The 25,953-nt window shown below is 47.6% G+C and overlaps 1 protein-coding gene across 1 annotated transcript; it reads right to left on the reverse strand.

The window, feature by feature from the left end:
• Window positions 1–870: 870 nt before the first annotated feature.
• On the reverse strand, window positions 871–25,953 carry LOC310836519 (dual specificity testis-specific protein kinase 2-like). Its single transcript, XM_083721910.1, has 9 exons — window positions 25,826–25,953; window positions 24,069–24,268; window positions 14,325–14,446; window positions 11,232–11,280; window positions 10,529–10,678; window positions 5,980–6,153; window positions 4,295–4,378; window positions 2,212–2,298; window positions 871–1,607 (listed from the first exon to the last, which is right to left on the reverse strand). Exons 2-9 carry the CDS (start codon window positions 24,252–24,254, stop codon window positions 1,506–1,508), a joined length of 954 nt encoding a protein of 317 aa, XP_083578036.1. The 5' UTR covers window positions 24,255–24,268; window positions 25,826–25,953; the 3' UTR covers window positions 871–1,505.

Consider the following 25,953-nt stretch of genomic DNA (forward strand, 5'->3'; position numbering starts at 1 on the left):
GGTTCTCCCATGCCTGGGCTTAGGGAGAAACAAGGTCTGGCAAGAGGAGAAAGTCTTCTGCTGAAAAATGGGGGCTTCTCAGGGCTAGATATGGAAAATAGGACTGTTTTGCTGAAGTTTGACCTAGCCGAGTATACAGCCAGGAGGCTCCATGAAGTGGCACAAAGGCTGCATCTCTCACCTGCTGTTTGCCCCACCAGCAGCAGCTTATTCAGAGCTACACTGCTTCTGTTTGGCCATCATGGTGAACAGGCAATTTCTGAGCCCACCCCGCTGTTGCAGGAGTTGGGAGGGGATGACTTAGAGGTCATCTTGTCAATAATGCCCTACTTGCTGCAATCCCTGAATCGCACGTTGCAAAGGATGGGCTGCAAGGATCATAGCTGTCAACCTTCCCTTTTTTGCTGGAAATTCCCTTATTCCAGCGCCGTTTCCTGCTGCTATCCCGGATTGTTAGATATCCTGTGGACTGTCCCTGAGACAGGTGAGGCTGCTGATCCCTTATTTTCGAGGCTGCTGATCCCTTATTTTCAAATCTGAAAGTTGACAGCTATGGCAAGGATGGGGGAACTCCAATGAAGCATAGATCTATTGCGCCCAGCCTCCCATTCCCCACAACATCCAAGCAGATACCCATTTTTGGAAGCGGGCATTTGCCTTTCCCAGTGGATGATTTATTTGCACAGAGATCCCACTATCAGCCACCACAGCTCCTAACTAGCTCCACTTTGACGAATTTTGTCTAAGCCCCCAGCATCATTCTATGGCACCGCATTCTATGTGTTAATTAAACTTAGCATTGAGAAAAAGTGCTTTCTCTCTCTCTCTCTCTCTCTCTCACACACACACACACACACACACACACACACACACACACACTGTGTGAGCATGGTTGTCTCTCATTTGGCCTGATCCTGGCACCAGTTAAGAAGCAGATACAGCCAAGAAGTGACAGCAAGACGGCCAGAGAATGGGGTGGGGGAGGCTTGAGAAACAGATTTTTCTTTTCTTTTTTGTGCCTACAGTTTTTGTATACAAATAAAAATTCAATAAAATGTTGTGTGGAGGGGGAAGAACAGGCCAGAAAAGGGTTTTGGGCTGGCAGTTGCAGTGGATTTGCTGCCTTTTCCATGCACCTTGGGCTCACTGGCTAGAGCTACCAAAAGCCCATTTCTTCAGCAGGCACTGGTCTGGAGAGGTGGGTGGCCCTTCTCCCCTGCTTGCGTGGTACACCTTGCTTACTCTGCAAGCAACAGGACCTTGGCAGGACCATCTTTTCTTAAAAGCTGTTCTGTAAGAGAGGCTCTGCTGTGGACAGATCCAGGGGGCTAGCCAGGCACAAACAGAACCCCCTCTTCCTCTATACAAGTCGCAGATCTGTCCTGAAATGGGTGAGCAGGACAAGACACCCCTTTAATATTTTGCCATGAGGCCCTTTTCCCTCCTGCTCACCACTGTCCGTTTCAAGATATACAAGTACATTCGCAGCTCAGGTCCCCGGTGCTTCAGCCAGGGGTCTGCTTGCCCACTGTAGACTCCAGCCTCTCCGCAGTGTCTTCCAGCTCCTCCAAGATTTCTGAGAACGACGGGCGCTTGAACGCTTCCACCTGGAACAGCAGGAAGGGGTTGCGGGGAGAAGCAGCAAGAGAAAAATCAAGGCCGAGAAGAAGAAGAGGAGGAGTTTGGATCTGATATCCCGCTTTATCACTACCCAAAGGAGTCTCAAAGCGGTAGTGGCACCCACCCTGTGGAACGCCCTCCCATCAGCTGTCAAAGCGATAAACAACTACCAAACTTTTAGAAGACATCTGAAGGCAGCCCTGTTTAGGGAAGCTTTTAATGTTTAATAGGTTATTGTATTTTAGTGTTCTGTTGGAAGCTGCCCAGTGTTCTGTTGGAAGCTGCCCAGAGGAAACCCAGCCAGATGAGCGGGGTACGAATAATAAATTATTATTATTATTATTATTATTATTATTATTATTATTATTATTATTATTATTATTTAGACAGCCTCTAAATATGGAGGCTCTATTCTTAGCTACCAAGAATCTTGCTGAACAGAGCTGTCCTCATAAAAAAGAAAAAAAAAGTTACTTCTTCGCTTTTGAAGCCATCCAAGCTAATTGGCTGTCACGGCAACAATTTTTTGTAAGTTAATGATACACTGCATGATGAGGACTTTCTTTTAACTCCTCCCAGTAACTTCCTTACCCTGCAGCAGCTGGCAGCCAGATCCAAGACCTGCTTGGGACATTCGCGGATCATGTCATAGAAGGACGCCACATCCAGACCATAATCCTAGCAGGGAAAATGATAAAAGGATTCACAGGTGACTCAGCTTTTCATCCACTTATGCAGCTCAAGAACAGCAGAGCTTGTGCCACCACAAGTTTGTGCAGAATGCTGCCCCCTCTGTTACATTTGGGCCCCAGGGATTCCACTCCCCTTCCACAAAAGAAGACCCCTTAAAATGAGTGGAGAACACCTGTGGCCAGAGGCCCGTGCCTGTTTGGTCAACGTCCCAGAAGCCTATTTTGGCATAAAGATTATTCAAATGATATACCGTATTTTTCGCTCTATAAAACGTACTTTTCCCCTCCTAAAAAGTAAGGGGAAATGTGTGTCTTATGGAGCGAATGCAGGTGGGAGGCTCTGTCAGTGCTCCCTTTAAAGAGCGCGTGGAGCGTGTGCGCGGCTCTTGGGGGCTTTTCCCGAGGAGGGAGAAGGGCTGCCTTTCTCCCTCCTCAGGGAAAAGCCCCCAAGAGCCACACACACACTCCACGCGCTCTTTAAAGGCAGCGTGGCTCTTGGGGGAGCCTTAGCCGCAGACAGCCTCTCCCGAGCAGGGGGATCCCGCTGGCTGTTCTAGCTTCTGGCTTAGCCATGCGAAGCCTCCGCAGGGGAGCCTTCATCCCGCTGCCCTGCGGAGGCTTCGTGCGGCTATCCCTGGCTTTTGCAGGAGATGGGGGAAGACACAGAGTGTGCAGTTCTGTCCCTTCCCCCACCTCCCAGCAAAGCCCCCAAGAGCCGCGCTCCCTTTAAAGAGCGCACGGCTCTTGCGGGAGGAAAGCCAGTAGCCTTGCTTTTGCTGAAGCCAGGAGGGCAATAGGGATCGGTGCAGACTGATCCCGCTTGCTCTCCTGACTTCAGGGATAGCCCCGCAAAGCCTCCTGAGCGAAGATGGAGGAGCGCTCCCTCTTAGCTCAGGATGCGTTGCATTCCTTTCTTATTTCTTGTTTTCCTCCCCTAAAAACTAGGTGTGTCCAATCGTCTGGTGCATCTAATAGAGCGAAAAATACGGTATGTGCTAAAACATTTTCTTTTGTATTTGAGAAAGATAATCAAAACATTATCTTACAATTCAAAATAAATTTAGCAGTTTCAAGTTTTGTGATTTTATTTTATTTTTGTCTACAAGACATCTGTTTTTGAAAAATGAAGTTAGCATATTTTTTTTTGTGGGGAGTGCAAGTAGATAGCCTTGCCTAGGGAGCAAAACAGCCTGGCACCTGCACTGATCTTCTGAGAACAAACAGGCAAACAAGGCTTCTTGGTTTCTCCAAATACTTAGTTAGCATAGACTATAGAACCCTTTCCTGTCAAGCAATGTACTTCCCTTAAGCTTTCTTATTTTATCCCAAGTCTTAGTCTGAGCATCTTCCAGTTAAAAGTTTCCTCCAAGCAAGGATTCAGTTCACTGAAGTTAACTTCTCCTGCAACATACAAACTCCACCTGCTAACACAGACGGTGCTGTACAAAACCACCACTGTCACTAGGCAGAGTCCCCAATGCATGTGCTTTTAAACAGAGCATAGCATCTTGTGGGCACTGCATGGACGGTGCATGATGCAACATGCCAAAGCCTTGCTGTCAGCCGATGTTACAGGTGAAACTCGAAAAATTAGAATATCGTTCCTTTATTTCACTAATTCAACTTCAAAGGTGAAACTAATATTTGAGATAGACTCATGATATGCAAAGTGAGATAGGTCAAGCCTTGATTTGTTATCATTGTGATGATCATGGCGTACAGCTGATGAAAACCCCAAATTAACAATCTCAGAAAATTAGAATATTCAAGGAAATCAGCAAAACAAGGATTGCAAATAGAGCAAGATTAGACCTCGGAGAAGTAGAAGCAGATCTCGCTTTGCATGTCATGAGTCAATCTCATATATTAGTTTCACCTTTTAAGTTGAATTACTGAAATAAACAGACTTTTCCACGATATTCTAATTTTTTGAGTTTCACCTGTACTTGAGATGGAAAAGCAGATAAAAGCACCATAATGACCTGGGTCCGGGGCAGCACCTCAGGATCAGCTGGGATTCTCCCTAGTATTTCGCACAGGACAATGCCGAAAGAGAAGACGTCCACCTACAGGAGGGAGCAAGGGGTCAGTGGGAGACGGTATCTGGAGGCCCCACAGGCAGTGAGCAGAGGGACCAACAGTCCAGCCTTTCACATAACAGAAGCTGGAGGCAACATCATAAAGGGTTGGAAGACAGGAACCCTGAGGTTACTAGTCCACAAACAGAGGTGACTTGCTAATAAAAGACTGCTTTTAACATTCCTGTGAGACTGGGAGCTTGGAGGAGAGCCAGTGCTGGATAATTAAGTCCTTAATGAGCCTGGCAAAGTTGCCAAGTGCCTCTTTTGTTGGGAGGTTGGCTAAATGCCATCAGTGGGTGGATCCCCTGAAGTCTTCTGAATGGCTTGGAAATACCTGAAAGCAGGCAGACTTCTCCACCCACCACAGCTAAGGATGATGCTGTCTAGGTCTCTGCATAAAAGCAAACAACATACACTGTTGTCTGAGTCAGAGATTGATGGCTCATCTGCATTGTTGTTTAATGTGGAGAGGAAGCTTTCTGCACCTCCATCACTTCTCCACTACCCATATGACTCTCTCCTCTTAAATCACTCTCTGCCCACACTTTCCTCTCCTCCAATCTGGATTGTTTCATGCATCGCCTTTTTCAAGTATCGCTGGCATGAGAAAATCCAGATCGATAGAGGAGAATATGTGGGAAGTGAGTGATTTAAGAGAAGAATGCTGGCGAGACAACATAGAATGAACGGAAAGAAATTTACTACCCACATTAAACAATGGTGCAGGTGAGCTCATACAAGCGGTTTCTGTAAAATGCTTTTTGGTTTTACAGTCATACCTTGGATCCTGAATGCCTTGCGAGTCGAACGTTTTGGTTCCTGAACACCACAAACCTGGAAGTGAGTGTTCTGGTTTGCGAACTTTCTTTGGAACCCAAATGTCCAACATGGGTTCCACGGGTTCAGATTGGCTGCAGGAGCTTCCTGTAGCCATTCGGAAGCTGCGCTTTGGTTTCTGAACATTTTGGAAGTCGAATGGACTTCCGGAACAGATTCCATTCAACTTCGAAGGTACGACTGTATAGTAAACAAGCATTATATAAATGTTGCAAAATAAAATAAATAGGCATAGTACCCAGGGGGTGATGGGTGGGTTCTGTTCAGTTCACATTTTTATGCAAACCTACCCAATTAATACTTCCTGAAACTAGATATGAACAAAAACACAGCTATCCTTGAAATTCACACGTCTCCAAATTTTGCCATGCAGTTCTCCAATCCAAGAAAAATGTTTGGTTGTGTGCGCGCGTGCGTGCGTGCGTGCTCTCTCACTCACACACAAACACTTGGGGAAAGTGTGTATGAAAATGCATATTCATTAAAATGGCATTAAAGGCAAATAATATTGGGGGAAATTGCATATAAAATGGGAAAATGTGCTAAGTTGTCAACTAATTATTTTGAGGACTTAAAAAAAATACAAATAGATGTAAGCTGAACATAAGATTGAAATTCATAGGCTCTTCCATCACTACTAAGAAGGCACACTACTCTAGTAAACCAAGGCACCCTGGGGATAAGGGCCAGATTGGGTCCCACAAAGAACAGCCCTCAAACTAATGGGGGGGGGGTGGACAACATGGTACCTTCCGGTCATAAGGTTCCCCTCGCAGCATCTCAGGGGCCATCCAGAAAGCCGAGCCCACCAAAGAAAGCTTTCTCTCAGGGTCCTTCGCAGAAAGCTCCGCCACTTCCTTGGCTAGGCCGAAATCCGTCACCAGGGCCTCACGCCCCCGTTGCGTCACCCGAATGAGGCAGTTCTGAAACCCATTTCAAGGAACACTTTACAAGGTTACGCATTCTCTCTTCCTGTCCTGCTCTAAGTGGCAACTTTGAACACATACGAAAATCACAGAGTTGTAGAGCTGGAAGGAACCCGACGGTCATCTAGCCCAACCCCCTGAAATTCAGGAATCTCAACATGCGTTCCCTCATCCCATTTGAAATCATACTGGATCCTGCTTAGCTTTGCAAGTGTGCCAGCAGTTTTATTGCCGCACCACCAGGAGGTGTGTGTGAATTCTTGTAAGGTAAAGGTAAAAGGACCCCTGACTGACTGTTAGGTCCAGTTGCAGACAACCCTGGGGTTGCGGCGTTCATCTCGCTTTACTGGCCAAGGGAGCCTTCAATCAGAAGGTCAGTGAATTCTTGTACAGTCATACCTCATGTGACATTTGCTTCATGTTACGTTCTTTCAGGTTGCGTTCCGCGGCGACCCAGAAGTACCAGAAAGGGTTACTTCCAGATTTCACCGCTTGTGCATGCACAAAAGCACAAAATGACATCACATGTATGCGCCAAAGCGGCAAATTGCAACCCACACATGCGCAGACGTGCCGCTGCAGGTTGAGCTCTTTTCATGTTGCGAACGGGCCTCTGGAACGGATCCCATTCACAACCAGAGGTACCACTGTACTAGCCCCAAAAGATGGTACAGATCTAAAGGCACCATAAAAACATAAAAAGAGCCCTGCTAGATTTGGCCAAAGGCTGCCCCCTCTAGTCCAGCAGCCTCTTCTCGCAGTGGCCAATCAGATGCCTGTGGGGAGCCAGCAAGCAGGACCTGAGCAAAAGAGCACCCTCCCCACCATGGTTCCCATCCCAGTTTCATCCAGCAGCATCACCAGATTAGCTTACTGAAGTGGTTTTCAACCAGTGTGCTGCAGTATCCTCTGCAACCCTGGCCCTCTTTCCTTCCCTCCCTCCTCTGATGTCCTCTCGTGCATCTGCCTCTCAAAGGCTTGCGCAGCTGTTTGTTGCAGCAGCCCTGGCTACAAATTCCATGAGTGAGTGGTGCCTCTGGGCCTGGCCACATGGGGTGCTGGTTGCAGGAGCTGAGGCCGTCTCGGAGTAAGCAAGCAAGTGGTTGAGGAAGCCCAGCTAGCCAGTCCACCAGACCTTGCTGTTGGGAATGGACAGATAAGTCCCAGGCCCCTGTAGGGCAGTGTGAGGCTGGGGGGCAGCTCAGAGACCAGGGACTGCAGCAGCAGCTGCCCTGAGGACTCTGAAGGAGAGGGGAGAGGAGAGGAGGCTGAGGAAACACTCCACAAGTGAGGGTGTTCAAAAAAGGGCTAGAGGCTGCCAGCTCTGCAGGCAAGGGGTGACCTAATTGGGCTCCTGAGCCCCCCAGAGCAGCCGCACAAAGAATGGAGTTGGTCAATGTACCATATTTTTTGCTCCATAAGATGCACTTTTTCCTCCTAAAAAGTAAGGGGTAATGTCTGTGCGTCTTAGGGAGCGAATGCGTGGTCGTCGCTGGCTCCCTTTCCGGCCCAGGCCTCTATAAAAACAGGATTTTTCCCCCTTTGCAAAGTAAGCTCAACAACTGTGAGCTGATCCTCAAAAAAAGAGGAGCTTTTCCCCTTTGCAAAAGAAGCTGCACAACTGTGAGCTGATCCCCAAAAAACCAGGGCTTTCCCCCTTCCCTCCTCTAAAAACTAGGTGCGTTTTATGGTCAGGTGTGTCTTATGGAGTGAAAAATGTGGTAGTTGTGGACTCAAAAAGGTTGAAAAACGCTGGCGTACTGGATCAGGCCTGTTGCCCTTAGAGTAGCCAACTGGTTCCTCGGTCTCCCCTTATGCCTATGACACCCTGATAAACAGACACAGACCCATTTTATTCCCCACCACAGCTGGGAGCTATCGCTAGGAGTGAGGCAGAAATTCAGTTCAGTCTTCATTTTAATATAAACCTACCAGACCTACATCTCCCCAAACAATATATGAACAGAAATGCAACTGTGCTTCGAAATTTGCACTTCTCCAAATATTTGGCTATTCTCCAACTTAAAACGAGTACAAAAATTTTTAATTTGGGGGAAAGTGTCACCGGTGTTTGCTCCGTCAAGATGGTTCCCCTTGCTTCCCACAATTGCTTCCCACAATTATCAGCAGGATACCTTAAGAAATCCACATGTAGGGCATGAAGCTCTCCAAAGAACTGCATCCTGTTGTCCACCCCGCCCCCCCGATTGCAGCTGTTAGAGGTAGACTTGACTTCAACATGGAAGTTCCATTAATTTAATAGTCACTGACAGACCTTCTTATCCAATAATTTGCCTGACCGCCTTTTAATCATAGCTATTGCTGCATCACTGTGCAAACAAGTACACTCTTCCCTCTTCCAGGAATCTTCTGCCCACTTGTTTCCCTTGGGGTGACCCCAAATTCCAACCTCACATGAACCTCTACCCACACCACCAACAGCTCTGCAAATTTGGAGGCTTCTGGAAAAGGCCCAAGAAATGCAGAGGCCAAAATCCCATTAAGCGATGATGCCATTAACCAGCAGATGATCTGCCTCTCCTCTAAGTAGATTGGCAATGACCTCACTGTTCAAGCTTGGAGAGCTTTGCCTCTGAGAGGCAGGCAGCAAAAAATATGTGTCTCTCCCCTACTCAGCCAGTTTTCTCTAGGTTCACGTGGAAGATTTCCTGCAAGGGCTCTTTGTTAATGTGTGTTGAATTTGTAAGCCACTCTGAGGTTACTTTGTTCTTTTTAACAATCAAGCTGCATATAAATTTTATGAAATGAATACAAAATTTAAAATAATTTGCAAAATCTCTGAAGAGCATAAAGAACTGCCTTTGCTTAGAGACCAAAGGCTCGTCTAATCAGGAAGGGCCAGAAGTTCAGTAGCCAATCATCTGCTTTGCATGCAGAAGGTCTCAGATTCATTGCCTAGGTTTCTCCAGGCAGGGCTGGGAAAGATTCCCTCTCTGAAATCCTGGAGAACTGCTGCCAGTTGGTATAGACCATGGGTAGGTGCTGTGGGTTAAACCATAGAGCCTAGGACTTGTCAATCAGGAGGTCAGCAGTTCGAATCCCCGCAACAGGGTGAGCTCCCGTTGCTCGGTCCCTGCTCCTGCCAACCTAGCAGTTCAAAAACACGTCAAAGTGCAAGTAGATAAATAGGTACTGCTCCAGCGGGAAGGTAAACGGCATTTCCGTGTGCTGCTCTGGTTCACCAAAAGCAGCTTAGTCATGCTGGTCACATGACCTGTATGCTGGCTCCCTCGGCCAATAAAGCGAGATGAGCGCCGCAACCCCAGAGTCGACAACGACTGGACCTAATGGTCAGGGGTTTACCTTTAGGCAAACTAAGGCCCGGGGGCTGGATCTGGCCCAATCGCCTTCTAAATCCGGCCTGCGGACGGTCCAGGAATCAGCTTTTTTTTACATGAGTAGAATGTGTCCTTTTATTTAGAATGCATCTCTGGGTTGTTTGTGGGGCCTGCCTGGTGTTTTCACACGATTAGAATGTGTGCTTTTATTTAAAATGCATCTCAGTTATTTGTGGGACATAGGAATTCGTTCATTTTTTTCTTCAAAATAGAGTCCGGCCCCCCACAACGTCTGAGGGACAGTGAACCGGCCCCCTGCTGAAAAAGGTTGCTGACCCCTGGTATAAACAGTACTCCTAATGCAAGAACTTGTGGACACCCAACGAAGCTGAACGTTGGAAGGTTCAGGACAGATAAAACAAAGTCCTTCTTCATGCAGCGCAGTGTTGAACTATGGAACACCCTCCCTCCCACAGAGACGGCTTTAAAAGAGGACTGGGCAAATACATGGAGGTTGAGGCTATTAGTGGCTCCTGGCCACGATGGCTGCACTCTAGGCTCCATGGTCAGGGGCAGCAATGCTTCTGGGTCCCAGTTTCTGGGAAACACAGAAAAGGCAGAGTGCTCTGGTGCTCAAGTCCTGCTTGCTGGTTTCCCACAGGTTGGCCACTGTGAGAACAGGGTGCTGGACTAGACGGGCCATGGGCCTCATCCAGCAGAGCTTTTCTTCCATCCTTGGTACTGAGCTAGAATGGGTTAATGTCCTGATTTGGAGTAAGTTCCCAGTTTAGCATCCGGTTTTCCACTGTGGCCAACCAAACGCCCTGGCAAGTCCACAAGTGGGCGTAAAGACCACAACCCTCCCTTGCTATCGCTGCCAGGCAACCAGTGGAGCCTAGTCCGTTAGGATGCAAGGGGCACTGCCAACCCCCACCTGCCTGATCTGCCTCCGGTTCTGACAACCTCCTTGTCTTCTGCCCTAACAGTGCCAGTGGGCACCAACCATCACAGCCAGCAACTGGTCCTTAAGAGGTAGACTGCCCCGGCCTAGGGAGGATCTCCAGTTAGCTTACCTTGGAGTTGAGATCCCGGTGGTAGATGTTCTTGGAGTGCAAATAGACCATCCCCCGGGTGATGTCTGAAGCCAGGTCCACTTTCTCCTTCCAGCTGAGAGAGACGTCTTTGCAGGCCAACAGCTCTTCCAGGCACCCGCCATTTACATACTACCAGCAGAGGATTGAAGAGGGACACCCATTATCATTTCCATAAGAGGCTGGAAGGGACACTGGTCCCAGCACCAGCCAAACAAAGCAGGCTGTTCACGGACCAAGGTTAAATTGCCACCAACAGCAACCCGTGCCTGGAGTGTTCCTCTTCAGTTTGCCTGCAAGGGTTCCCATGGCAGACCGCTCCACTAGTCCAAAAAGGAAACAAATCCTCGCACACAGAAAGCTAGTAAATCAGAAATGCTCTACTTGCTAGTTTTCTATGTGCAGGGATTTGTTGTTTGCTGGTGCTCTAGTGGAAGCTTCCATCACATTAGTCCTAAAAGAATGAGATGACTCTTGGGTGGAAATGACAGTATTATCTGGAGCCCACCACCGAAAGAATAAGTGGATCCCTCAGCCAGCACTCACTGGAAAGGGTTCAAGTCTTGAGGGCTGCCTAACATTCAGTACCATCATGGGGAAACAATTTGTTATGTTATGGTTACTGCTTGTATAGTTATAGTCAAAATAACAGTAAAGAGGAATCACTTGGGGAATTGTTCCTTACCTCCAGAATGGGATACAGCTTCTCACCCTTCACACAGATCCCAAGATACCTTTATTAGGGAATATAATGTACAAAAATCATAGTCACAGACATGCCTTGGAGCTGGTGTTCACCTCTATGGATGTGATGATCTGACACTTAGTGAAAGTGAAACAAAAGAAGTGCCATGGTCAGATCACTTCCTGGTGCAACTGGACTTCTCTGCGACCCATCCCCTCTGCAGGGACGTAGGACTGATTCAGATAGTTCGCCCCCACCACTTAATGTATTCAAATGGTTTCCAGAAAGTGGTAGGGGATGTTTTGTCCCATGTTGATGGCCTTTCAGCTGATTCCCTGGTGGCCTACTGGAATGAGGAGTCAACCAGTGCTATCTACTGTTTGGCTCCGAAGTGCCCTCTCCGATTGAATGGAGCCCGGACAACCATGTGGTTTTCCCTGGAGCTGAGGGTGATGAAACCATCACTGAGATGGCTAGAGCGCCAGTGGCAGATAACTCATTCTGAATCAGACCGGACATGGGTTAGAGCTCAAAGTCGAGCCTACCAAGTGGCGATAGCGGCGGCAAAGAGGACCTTCTTCACTGCCTCTATTGCATCTGCAGAAAACAGCAGCAGGACACTCTTTCAGGTGATTTGCAATTTAACGGAACCACCTGTGTTATCTGGGCCTGGTAAGGACTCAAAGATCTCCTGCAACGATTTTGCAAAGTTTTTGCAGATAAAGTCGCTCGGATCCGGAAAGAGGTAGACTCCACAATGGGAGCAGGGCCGGGGCAGAAGAGTGCTAGAGTCCTGTCTGGTTAAGTTGCATGGGATCAGTTCTAATCTGTTACCTCCAAGGATGTGGACAGACTGCTTGGATGAGTGAAACCAACCACCTGTCTCCTTGATCTTTGCCCATCCTGGCTCATAAAAGCGAGCTGGGAAGGGCTAGGCGATGGGCTCTGTGGAGTGGTGAATGCTTCCCTCTGCGAGGGAGCCTTCCCAGACCCACTGAAAGAGGTGGTCATTAAATAGCTTCTTAAATAAACATATTTGGACGTGGCCAATATGGCCAACTATCACCCAGTCTCAAATGTTCCACTCTTGGACAAGGTGATTGATCAGGTGGTTGCTGAACAACTCCAGGCACGCCTGGAAGAAGTGGACCATTTGGATCCCTTCCAGTCGGGATTCAGGCCTCATCATGGGACTGAAACTGCCTTGGTCTCACTGGTTGATGATCTCCTGCAGGCTAGGGACAAAGGTGAAAGCTGTTTTCTAGCTCTGCTGGATCGCTCAGCAGCCTTTGATACCACCGACCATTACATCCTTCTGGACCACCTAGAGAGGCTGGAAGCACTTTTATACAGTGATTCCGCTTTTTCCTCCTGGATTGTGTCCAGAGAGTGGTGGTGGGGGATGAGTGTTCAGACCCCTGGGCTCTCACTTGTGGGGTCTCTCAGGGTTCCATCCTCTCCCCCATGCTTTTTAACATCTATATGAAGCCGCTGGGAGAGATCATCAGGGGGTTTGGACTGGGTGTTCATCAGTATGTGGATGATACACAGCTCTACCTCTCTTTCAAATCAGAACCAGTGAAGGCAGTGTAGGTCCTGTGTGAGTGACTGGAGGCAGTTGGAGGATGGATGGGGTGTAACAGATTGAGGTTGAATCCTGACAAGACAGAAGTACTGTTTGGGGGGGACAGGGGGCGAGCAGGTATGGGGGACTCCCTGGTTCTGAATGGGGCAACTGTGCCCCTGAAGGACCAGGTGCACAGCCTGGGAGTCATTTTGGACTCACAGCTACTCATAGAGGTACAGGTCAATTCTGTGTCCAGGACAGCTGTTTATCAGCCTCATCTAGTATGCAGGCTGAGTCCCACCTGCCCGTGGACTGTCTCGCCAGAGTGGTGCATGCTCTGGTTATCTCCTGCTTGGACTACTGCCATGCACTCTACATGGGGCTACCTTTGAAGGTGACCTGGAAACTACAGCGGCAGCCAGACTGGTGACTGGGAGTGGCCACCAAGACTATATAACACCTGTTCTAAAGAATCTGCATTGGCTCCCAGTGCATTTCTGAGCACAATTCAAAGTGTTAGTGCTGATCATTAAAGCCCTAAATGGCCTCGGCCCAGTATACCTGAAGGAGTATCTCCACCACCATCGTTCAACCGGACACTGAGGTCCAGCTCTGAGGGCTTTCTGGCAGTTCCCTCACTGCGCTTTCATCAGATGTCAAGGAAATACACACATATCTGACTTTTAGAAGACATTTGAAGGCAGCCCTGCTTAGGGAAGTTTTTAATGTTTGAAGTTTTATTCTGTTTTCAGTGTTCTGTTGGAAGCCGCCTAGAGTAGCTGGGGAAACCTAGCCAGATGGGCAGGGTACAAATAATAAAATTATTATTATTACATCATGACATTTCCCTTTTTGTTGCCTAGCACGAGGTCATTTAAACCAAGAACAAGAATGATGATACTTCAGTTGGGAGAAAGCCACACTCGCAGAGCTCAGGCAATGCTGGATTTCGGCATCAGTGTTGGCCCTTGTGGGAAGAAAACTGCCCAGGTAGGAGAAGTGATTGACATTTTCCAACATTACATCATTTAGTTGGATTTGTGGTGCTGCCAGAAGGATTATTTTGTACTTGCAGTTGCAGCACTTTGGTTTTTTGAATGTTGAGTGATAGGCCAAGCTTTTTGTAAGCTTCTGCAAAGATATTTAGGATGGTTTGGATGTCATCCTCTGAGCGCGCGCACACTAAGTTGTCATCAGCATACTGAAGCTCTATGACAGAAGTTACGGTAACCTTACTCTTTGCTTTCAGCCTGAGGCAGCTAGAGGTCGCTCAGGGAAGAACCAACATCCTGGAAGCAGCAAGGGAGAAAAAAGGAAGCCAAAGGGGAACAGGTGGCCGAAGCATCGCTCCCACTCTTTCTAGACCACGGCCATGGGAAACAAGTGCAGAAGGTAGTGTGAGGCATGCTCTTGGGGCCCTGGATCTGCCGCCCCTCCCAGTTGTCTCCAGCCTGCCACCTGAGGCAACTGCCTCACCAAGGCGAGTGGGGGAGCCACCCCTGGTCACCTGCCACCCAGAGACCCACCTGACAATGTTGGGATGGGAGAGCTTCTGCAGCAAGCTGATCTCACGTACGATCCCCTCCTGGTCTGCGTCATTCTTGTAGATCTTCACCACCATTGCTTTGCCTCCAGGGCTTTGGGCAACCTGTGAGTTTTTGGAAGATTCAGAAAAGATAAAAGAAAGTACTTATTCATGCAGATTGCAGGGCATAGTCAAAGTATGGAACTCCCTCCGGCTGCAATCAGTGACGACCACCAACTTGGATGGCTTTAAAAGAGGGGGAGACAGGGTCATGAAAGAGAAGGCAGTCAATGGCTACTACCCAAAGTGGCTGTGCTCCACAGTTGGAGGCAACAATGCTTTTGAATACTAGTTGCTGGAAGCCACAGGAGGGCAGAGTGCTCTAGTGCATGGGTAGGCAAACTAAGGCCCAGGGCCGGATCCAGCCCAATCGCCTTCTCAATCTGGCCTGCAGATAGTCTCGGAATCAGCATGTTTTTACATGAGTAGAACGTGTCCTTTTATTTAAAATGCATCTCTGGGTTATTTGTGGGGCATAGGAATTAGTTCATTCCCCCCCCCAAAAAAAAAATAATAGTCCGGCCACCCACAAGGTCTGAGGGACAGTGGACTGGCCCCCTGCTGAAAAAGTTTGCTGACCACCCCTGCTCTAGTGCTTGCATCCTGCTTGCTGGTCTCCCATTGTGGTATCTGGGTTAGCTACTGTGGATGCTGGACTAGATGAGCCATTGGCAGAATCTTCTCATGTTCCTAATACTGAGCTTGATGCGGTCTCACTCGGTATAAGGCAGCTTCCTACGCTATTTTAGCACCTTGCAGTTGGTAAGGGCATGTACTGATAAAACCAAAGTTGCAGGTTCAGTCCCCATACAGCTGCATAATCCTGAATTGCAGGGGTTTGGCTAGATGCTTCTCAGGTTCGCTTCCAACTGTATGATTCTATATCCTGTTTCCTACAGTGGCCAACCAGGTTCCTCCGATAGGCCCACAAACAGGATGTAAAGCATGGGTAGGCAACCTAAGGCCCGGGGGCCGGATCTAGCCCAATCGCCTTCTCAATCCGGCCCGCAGACGGTCCGGGAATCAGCATGTTTTTACATGAGTAGAATGTGTCCTTTTATTTAAAATGCATCGCTGGGTTGTTTGTGGGGCATAGGAATTCATTCTCTTTTTTCAAAATATAGTCCTGCCCCCCACAAGGTCTGAGGGACAGTGGACCGGCCTCCTGCTGAAGAGGTTTGCTGACCCCTGATGTAAAGGGTTGTATTTAAATTCTGTTTTTAAATAATGTTGTGCAATTGTTTTTCTGTTTTGCAAGCTGCTTAGAAGCCACCTAGGCATTAAGTAGTATGTAAATTAAATTGCCACTTATTATTATCTAACTTGGCAGGATTAATAGTAATAATAATAGTAATAGTAATAGTAATAGTAATAAATGGGGACGCAGGGGGCGCTGTGGGTTAAAGCCTCAGCGCCTAGGACTTGCCGATCGAAAGGTCGGCAGTTTGAATCCCTGCGGCGGGGTGCGCTCCCGCTGCTCGGTCCCAGCGCCTGCCAACCTAGCAGTTCGAAAGCACCTCCGGGTGCAAGTAGATAAATAGGGACCGCTTACCAGCGGGAAGGTAAACGGCGTTTCCGTGTGCGGCTCTGGCTCGCCAGAGCAGCGATGTCACGCTGGCCACGTGACCCGGAAGTGTCTCCGGACAGCGCTGGCCCCTGGCCTCTTGAGTGAGATGGGCGCACAACCCCAGAGTCTGTCAAGACTGGCCCGTACGGGCAGGGGTACCTTTACCTTACTAATAGTAATAATACCTCCAAGTCAGACTGCTGACCCATCTACCTTAGTATTATACCCCGGGAAGGGCGTATAAATAAAATTATTATTACCGTATTATTATTATTATTCCCACAGATAATACTCCTCGATGAATCTATTCAACCTAATTTTAAAGCCATCTAAGCCAGTGGCTCATGACATGGCCTGCAACAGGGAAGTCCACAACTTAACTATGCATCGGTGTGTCTTCCTAGTGAGGACGAGGTCTTTAAGTCTTTCCCTATCTCTAGGCCGCCCTGCAGAGCAAACAAAGTATGGCTCCCCTTTATCACATACACAGCCCAACAGGACAAGGACAATAATCCACCAACAGCATACAAATCAATATGGCTAACCTGATCCAAAACACCCACCCACCTCACTCACACACGAAAACAAAGATCACCACAGCCAATCACAAACAAACAACCACACCCCAGGCCAACCCCAACCTCTCTCACCACCAAAGGAACACAAGTGAACAACACAAGCAACGCTGACACCACACTCTATATACATTAAACATAATAGAAACACCGCCACCCGACCCCACCCCCATCCATCTTCCCTCTCTCCACCCCCCTTTCTTTTTTCTTTCTTTTTTCTTCTCCCCCTAATGCCTCAACAAATGAAACGGATTTGTAAAAATGTTACATGGAAGAAGAAAAAAATACGAGCACTACACTTCTGTAAAACAAGAAAATCCTTAATAAAAAATATATTTTTTAAAAAAAACCATACTAGGATCTCCTTGGTATAACGTCACATCACCTTGATGGCTCCTTTAAAACCCTGGCACTTGGAGGTGAACCTAAATTAAGCTGGTACCTGCTGGATCATTCTGATCAAGCTATCAGATCAAACAGAGGCCCTTTGTTGACACTTTACCCTCCCTATCATAGTAGTGATTTGCTCAGTAAGATGGAAACAGCTTAAACAAAGTTTGGGAGAGCACACAGGCTTAAGGTACCAAAGCACAAGCAAAGGACATGACGTAGAAGCTAGAATTATAGAGCACGAAAGGAACTCTAAGAGTCATCTAGTCCAACCCTGACAATGCAGGGATCACAACTATAGAATACCTGACAGATGGCCATCCAAACCCCACTTAAAAACCTACCAAGGCATAAGAGTCTCCCGCCTTCCAAGGCAGTCCGTTCCACAGTCAAACTGCTCTTATCATCAAAAAGTTCTTCTAAATGTTTAGTTGGAATCTTCCTGGCAATTGAATCCATTGGTTTGGATCCTCCCCTCTGGCACAACAGAATACAAGCATGCTCCATCTTGCATGCGTGTCTGAAGATGGCTATTCTGTCAATTCTCAGTCTCTTCTTCTTCAGGCTAAACATTCCCAGTTTCTTCAACTGTCCCTCATCATCATCATTTATTATTTATACCCCGCCCATCTGGCTGGGTTTCCCCAGCCACTCTGGGCGGCTTCCAACAAAGTATTAAAATACAGTAGTCTGTTAAACATTAAAAGACGGCTGCCTTCAGATGTCTTCTAAAAGTTTGGTAATTGTTCTTCTCTTTGACATCTGGTGGGAGGGCATTCCACAGGGCGGGTGCCACTACAGAGAAGGCCCTCTGCCTGGTTCCCTGTAGCTTTGCTTCTCGCAGGGAGGGAACCGCCAGAAGGCCCTCAGCACTGGACCTCAGTGTCCTGGCAGAACAATGGGGGTGGAGACGCATCTCCAGGTACACTGGAACGAGGCCGTTTAGGGCTTTAAAGGTCAGCACCAACACTTTGCACCAATCTCATAAGGCTTGGTTTCCAGACCCTCCATCATCTTTGTCACCCTCCTCTCCACACCTTCCAGCTCGTCAATATCCTTCTTAAACTGGACACAGGACTCCAGATGAGATTTGACCAAGGCAGAAGGGAGTAGTGCTATCACATCCCTTTATCTGGACACTTGTGCTCTGGTTAATTGGAAGAGACCTTTATACACAAGGCCTGCTGAAATCCACCAAAAACGCTTCCAGGTGGGGGCTTCTATACATATATTTTCTTTATAGTATTATAAGGAATTTTATTAAGATGCACAATCAAGCATAAAACAAAACCATACCAGCAGAAAACTGGTAAGAAATATTGAAGCAGAGACAAAAACAGGGGGTGGAGACTTCAGTGATACATTCCAGACTTTTTGTATAATAGAAATTAGAACCAAGACTATAGAAACAAAAACACCACTGACATGGATATGCCTTATTTTCTAGAAAGACAGGCTGCATTTCCAGTGAACATTAGTTTGTCAGGCTCTGCACATATTCCTTTTTTCCTGTATTATCCACAGCCATTCATAGGCTGGGGTGAATGGTCTGTTTTACATTATTTTACATTTTAAAAACCTAACTAAAGAAAGAAAATTGTCCTTACATTTTTTTACCTCTAGAGGATCTCATGTTTACATGTTGATTTTTCTAGTGGGCCCGATTCCTTTATCTTCAGCAGGTAATATCTGCTGCAGCTAAATTTTCATTTGTCTTTTAGTGCCAGAGCTGCAATTTCAGAAAGTGGGAGTGTTAGATTAAATCAACTAAAGCTTTATTTATTGGCCGAGAGTAATTCTACACTCAGTGCAGCTGTGTGCTAAGGGTACACTAATGTGAATTCTGAGGCATTACTGGGCTAGGGAATGAAAACAAAAACAAAAATAAATGTTAAAAGCATATCTCTCTTTCCAATAATTAGTGCCAGAGTTTGTGAGGTCCTCTTACTGAAACTGACATATGCAGATTTCAGATTAATCCACAGCCACACTTTAAAAGGGTTCCTTGTTGATTTGTGAAGGCCTTTTAATTAACTAATAGCCCTGCTTAGCACTTCTATCGCAGGTCTGACCTTTATCGCATCCCGCATCCCTCTTTGTGCGCTACCTTGGCTGTTCCACATTCCCAGCTTCAAAACAAGATTGATGGGGGCAGCTCAGCTGTTCAGCTCCATAAAACAGTCACTATGCCGCCTCTAATGGATGCAAAATTGTGGAGTGACCTTTGCAAACAGGCAATGCAGGAAATCTTCACTCAGCTCCATACGCCTCTTCCTAATAAAATATGTTTTGCTGAGAACAGCGCTGCCATTTGCTAATGTCCACCATGCCTTGCCTCCTCTTAATCACTTTCAAGGCATGTCTAATCTAGACCAACAGTTCAGGGTATTTGGCACCCACAATCGGAAGCCTTCCGGATTCTCTCACCCACCATCTGCTTCTCTCTGTGCTCAGTGGAATATCAGTGCTCCCACACTGGGCTAGCCTGAGTCGGAAGTCATCAGGAATTCAATCAATTTGGCATTAAGATTCAGGAAAGAAAAGGTTGCAATGGAAGCTGCTGCCTCACTCCACAGGTAACCCCACCAACTGGCCTGGAGACTGCATACTTTGGGAGCAACTACTTTAGGTGCCCTCCAGCTTTTGGACTCCCATCAGCTCCAGCCAGCAGGGCCAATGGTCAGGATGACTGAAAGCAACTGTGGGGTCACTGGGCTTCCCCCACAATGGCCTATTAGAAACCTCAAGGCTTGAAGACAATAACAACTTTCTTCACAGTTATCCAGAGGTACACTGCCTCTGAGCATGCAGGTTTTATTTTTTTAGCAGTTGTGAAAGGCAAAAAAAAACCCCAACTCTTTACAGGAACTTCTTGATATATCTAGGCAGACCCATTAGAAGCTTTTACACTTACCTGGGAGAAGGGCCTAGAGCTGAAAATAGATGACTCTTAAGTGGAATGCAATATGGGTATCCACGCCCTATAAATCAATCTCAGCTTAGAGAAGGGAATGTGCCTTTAAAATTTTGCACTGCTAGTCCCAGAATAGTGAGAAATGGTTTAACTAGCCACCCTATTTGTTTAACAAAAGGGTGAAACACTTGTAATAGTTATCTGAACCTAGCCATCCCTAGGTATCTGAAGAAGTGTGCATGCACACGAAAGCTCATACCAATAACAAACTTAGTTGGTTTCTAAGGTGCTACTGGAAGGATTTTTTATATTTTATTTCGACTACAGCAGACCAACACGGCTACCTACCTGTAACTAGGCATCCCTGTCTGCTATCTGCCTTCAAATCACCTCACCATTATGCAAATAGAGCCTACGGAGGAGTTGAATATCCTGCACTTAGCCACACAGATGCTGTGGTCTAAACCACTGAGCCTCTTGGGCTTGCCAATCAGAAGGTCAGAGGTTCAAATCCCCAAGATGAGCTGACCTCCCATTGCTCGGTCCCAGCTCCTGCCAACCTAGCAGTTTGAAAGGACACCAAAAAGTACAAGTAGATAAATAGGTACCGCTCCGGGGGGAAGGTAAACGGCATTTCCGTGCGCTGCTCTGGTTATCCAGAAGCGGCTTAGCCATGCTGGCCACATGACCCAGAAGCTGTATGCCGGCTCCCTCGGCCAATAAAGCAAGATGAGCGCAACAAACCCAGAGACGTTCATGACTAGACTTAACTGTCAGGGGTCTTTTACCTTTACCTTTTTACAGGTGAACTCAGGATATGCCCAAATGCCTTTCAGCAGGCGGTCAGAATCTGGCTTGTTCCAGGGTCACGAAAGCTCATCATGGGGGGGGGTGTGTGCCTCATGCCACATTAGAGCTATGTCAATCTTATACTTATGCCATGATCTACAGATATAAACCATATCATAAGTTCAGATTCACACACACCTCCTCACAACTTGTGGGGGGAAATATATATATAATATTTACCCATCCACAAATATAATCAATCTATCAAATAAAACTCATACGATATCTCTTTGGAATTCTGTGTATTAGGGAGCAGCAGTTTGCATTTTCAAGATCTTCAGGTTTTCCCCTGGAACATCTGGGTGTAAAAGACCAGCCAGCCTTAAAATAGAGAGCTGCAGGCTCCAGGCAATTGCAAGGAATTGGCAAACATCTTAAGAGGCTTAGTTTGCTTTGTAACTGAGTAAACAACTATCAAAAACCTCTCATTTGCTTTGGCTATTAACCAGCCCAGCAGCACGGTGGCTCAGCAGTTGTTTTTAGTGAAGAATAAAAGGGATTTACACACTCACAGCTCTCAGAGGAAGAGGCAGCCAGCTCAAAACAAGGCTGATGCTTTAACCAGGCTGGCGGAATAGCGGGGTCAGTGGCATATTGCACCAAGTATTTGGCATTTAAAGACCTGCTATAACCACCTGTCAAGTGTCTACGTACTATGCTCGGATGAGGGCTTTATGAGCAGAAACTGGGGGAGGTGGTGCAACAACATAAACAGAAGTGACGTTAATGTCCGACCTCCACCACGCATGCTCTGCCGTGGATAGCTGAAGCCTTGGTACTGTACTCAATGATACCATTATTTGGCCGTGTCCTTGGTCAATGACATCTTACTATAAATTCAATAAAACATTCAGAAACACAACACAACCACCTCACCTCCACCACAAACTCACTGGGAGGCTGGAGGGAAATTCCTGTCCTTATTACTTTAGACCAGCTTCAGGCTGATCGACCAGGGCAGGGCTATTGTGAAGATATTATCTTAGTGGTATAATATAAGTCAGGTGTCCAACTCCAAAGAGGCCGCAATACACTCACAGAGTTAAAAACTGGCAGTGATCTACCCCCTTTTTTGGGGTTCAGGTCAAAGTTGTTAAGCTTTTTCGGGGGGAGCCAGTGATCTACCACAGACGTCCAGTGATCTACCGGTAGATCACCATCTACCCGTTGGAAGTGCCTGATATAAGTGAAGCACTTTCAACTGGGTCTGTTTGACTGGATCTGTTTGTGGTATTTTTTATGTGTTGAGCAGGTTAGAAACTCCTACAAATAAATAAATAGCTGAGCGCTTCCCCACCACCGCCTCCCATTAAGGAGAGACTCCACACAAGTGGACTAGGGAGGCTGAGAATGAGGACTACAACCTTTACTTCAGGGGTGGGGAACAAGACTCTTGCTAAGTAACTATCAGACTCTGAGAAGCTGGTGTCGCTGGATCAAGTTAATCAGTTTTGTTAGCTAAACTTAAGTTTTAATTGGATTTTAAATACACGAGCATGTTACTGTTTCAAATTTTACTGTGTTGTTCTGACCAATGCTTTTTATCAGGTGAGTTTATGGCACCAAGGGGGCAGTAGCCCAAAAGAGTTTAGGAACCAATGGATTAACTCCCAGGGATCAGCTCTCCTGGATGCTATACAAACCCAAACACCAAATGCTATTTCATCACTGGGCATTATAAAACTAGAAGGACGAAGCCTTCGGCATGAGAAAACACAATTTCACCTATGTCCAACGAGAGACGCCCCCCCCCCCAATTCTAAACAAAGGCTTCATAGTGGATCCCTGGGAATCCTTCATGTTATCTAAAACGGTTTCATTCTACTGTTAGATGTCTCCAGCTTTGCTGGCTGCTGGGATTCTACAGAGCGCCAAGAAAGGAGAGAGAGGGAAAGAAATGCTGCAAGAAAATTGTGTGTGTGTGTGCAGGGAGGGGGAAGGAGATAGTAACTATCACAACAGCAATTTGCAAGAGTGGGAGGAACAAGAGAGTCAGGAGGCTGCAGTGAGTAGGTGGGGATGACGGATAGGGAACCAGCTCATGGTTGCCAGTTGCCAGGGGAGGGGGTGCCTGGGATGGAGAGAATGTGCTATGCTTCCAAATCTGCTTGCATCAGGAAAGCTGGCAGGAGACTGGCAATTTTTACAGCTGACCTTCCTTGTCTGAAACACTGCACTGTGCCTTTTCTCAGGAAACCTGGCTGAGCTTCTTTGACCACTGTTAAGTTGTGGGTTTAATGCACACAGGCTTGAGTAAAGGTCTAGGACAGGGGTCAGCAAACTATTTCAGCAGGGGGCCGGTCCACTGTCCCTCAGACCTTGTGGGGGGGCCGGACTATATTTTGAAAAAAGAAGAGGAACGAATTCCTATGCCACACAAATAACCCAGAGGTGCATTTTAAATAAAAGCACACATTCTACTCATGTAAAAAACCGCTGATTCCCGGACCGTCCGCGGGCTGGATTGAGAAGGCGATTGGGCCGCATCCAGGTCCCTGGGCCTTAGGTTGCCTACCCCAGTCTAGGAACACAAGAAGCTGTGTTATCCGTATCAGGCCACCAGACTGTCTTGTTCACTGTGTCCTCTCACCGGCAGCAGCTCTGTGGGGCTTCAGGCAGGGGGTCTCTCTCTCAGCCTTACAGGGAGATGCAGGGAATTAAACCTGGGAGCACACCACATAGACCAGAGGTCCCTATACTAAGGACTGTGGGCTGGATAAGGCCCAAGGGACTCATTTATCCGGCCTGCAGCGACCCCTGCCACCTGCTGCCGCTGCCCGCTCTTACCAGCGCTGCACTGCACGGCTGCCCATTTCTGGATCAGAGGAGCATCGAAAATATCTTGTGCATGTGCGCAAGCGTTATTTGTGCATATGCAGGTGTTTTTTCCAGTGCAGATCCAGGTCGGAGGAAGCCCTTGCACATGTGCACAAGCTATTTCCAGTGCTCCTCCGACCCGGAAGTGCACCAGAAATAGCGTATGCACATGTTCCCCCACCCTCTGGCCCGTATGGGCACGTTCCCCCACCCTCTGGCCCGCCGCGCGATCAGAGATGAAGACACCAGCCTGAGGCGCAGTAAGTCTGCTGACCCCTGACAGAGATACATAGACACCCCTGGCACACAAAGCAGATGCTCCACACCACCACCACAGTACAGCCTTACCTGCCCTTTCCAGGCTGCAACAGGTTTCTGTTTTACAGCAGCACAAAAAAGGCTGCCAGAGTAACACTCTCTCCCTTCTCTGACAGGGCACCTGTACTGAAGAGGCAGCACAGGCAGACAGGTGCAAAGGGTTGCAAGCGCTCTGCACTCCTGAGGGTGAATCTGCACTAGAATCGTAAGCCAGTGTCAAAGCATTGCAAAGGCTGCATTTCGCTTCAGTCATACCTTGAACACTTTGGAGAAGAAGCCGCTGCCGATCAATTCCGCCTCAAAGTTCTCCCAGAATTCCAGCTTCCTGACAGCCGTGCGCAACCTCTGCCAGCGGTCGTCCTGACAATAAGCGTCCGGCATCTCCCCATAGTACGGCGTCAGGCTGGAGGGCTCAGGGGAGACCAGCCCCATTTCACACATCTCAGAGACAGGTGCTGCAAAGAGGAGGGAGAAGGGAAGAACAGGTTTCATTGCCGGCTCTGCCAAATGGGTGAAGAAGCCCTGCAAGGCTGACTGTTTTCATGCCTGCTTTGCAAACAGCAGGTCCCTTCCAGGGGACAGAGCTTTTAGCCATCCTTGCCAGCTGACTGACAGCTTCCTATGTCCCAAGGTGGGGAATTATGCTGCCCGAGGGCCACATTCCCCCATGAACAAGCTTCTGAGGGGCCATATGCCAGTGACAGGCAGGGTCAGAACCAAAAGCAGGTGGAGCAATGGATGTGGCTTTCACCTTTCTACAACATGCTACATTCCAACAAAAGTCAGGAGCTTCTGTACAAGCTTCAAGGATACGTCACCCTGCACAGGAAACATCTCTTTTCACCATCCAGGAAAGCAAGAAGCATTACCAGAGTGCAAGGATGCATCCCAGCCAGGCTTAAGCACTGGAGGAGAGAACACAGATCAGGGCTAGTAAGTGGCCAGATTCTGCCACTGAGACCTCCCCACCCATGCCCAAAGGCCTTCAAACTTCAGGAAAAATACTTCTCTCTTGGTTCATCTACTCCAGAAAGTGGTGCACGTCTGCCAGGAGAGCCCTGCAGGCTGCAAGACTGTTCTAGAACATTCAAGGTGGTTCTAGAACATTCTGGAGCATTCTTGTGGGGCCTACTGGGTGCCCAGGGCCACAGCCAGCACCCTTCTTACCTGGAGCGCTACCTGGGAAGATGAGCAGTGGCAATGGGACAGCTCTTCCACCATTACTGATAAGAATGAACCAGGGTGGTGGTCTGAATCATTATTACTACTAATTACTTGTCCTTCATCCTAAGATCCCGGGACAGGTTACTATGTTAAAAAAACACAGTACTGTACTGCAAACAGATTTAAGCAGCTTACAACCGCAAGTTGTAAGTTTTAAAAATATGTACCTTAAGCATCAGTGGCCAGGGTACAGAGGCACATCTTCAGCATTTGCCAAAAGCTATGTAATGAAGGTGCCAAGCGTGTCTCTGTAGGGAGGGAGCTCCACTACTGGGGCCACCACAGAGAAGGCCTTCTCCTGGGTCACTGCCACTCTGAATCTCTGAGGGCGGAAGAACTACCAATCTTAGCACCTAAAGGGTTCTGTTATGTACTGAAGTTCTCACCCTGGGCCAGCAGGGGGATTCTGGAGATAGTTTTCACTCAGGTCCGCATATGCAAATAAGGGATTGAAAGCGACGTTCAGTGATTGGATAGTTACAGAAAGTTGTTACTGTTGCTTTGTAGTTGAGCTCTATATAAGCAGGCTGGCTGAACCCTTCAGTTCAGTTCTGTTCTGGCTTGTGAATAAACAAGAGCTGTCTGAAGAATCACTGTGTCGTCTGATGTGTTCACCCACAACTTAACAGGTTCTGCAGGGAAGGAGGTAGGCTTTCTGATATTTGGGGCCCAAGTCATTTAGGATTTTAAACACTAAGTGAACACCTTTGATTGGGCCCAGAAACTAACTGGCTGCCAGTGCAGCTTTTTAAAAACAGGGGTTATATGAAATCTAAACGGAAGCCCACCCAGCAATATGGCAGCTGCATTATGGACCAAGTTAAGTTTCCAAGTTGTCTTCAAGGGCAGTCCCACGGAGAGTGCATTGTAGTGATAGGGAGTGAGAGCTGGTTCTGGGTAGAAACATCCACTCTGA

Source organism: Podarcis gaigeae, assembly GCF_964106915.1.
Source record: "Podarcis gaigeae genome assembly, chromosome: Z".
NCBI classification, from domain to species: Eukaryota; Metazoa; Chordata; class Lepidosauria; order Squamata; family Lacertidae; genus Podarcis; species Podarcis gaigeae.

What these genes read in the sequence shown, in the direction of transcription:
- LOC310836519 (XM_083721910.1), bottom strand. Translation starts at nt 24,254, where the DNA reads ATGTGTGAAATGGGGCTGGTCTCCCCTGAGCCCTCCAGCCTGACGCCG. An exon ending in TCCCATCCCAACATTGTCAG is followed by an intron (nt 11,281 to 14,324) that starts GTGGGTCTCTGG and finishes TCCCTAATAAAG; the next exon opens with GTATCTTGGGATCTGTGTGA. An exon ending in GGGAACCTTATGACCGGAAG is followed by an intron (nt 4,379 to 5,979) that starts GTACCATGTTGT and finishes TCCCTCCTGTAG; the next exon opens with GTGGACGTCTTCTCTTTCGG.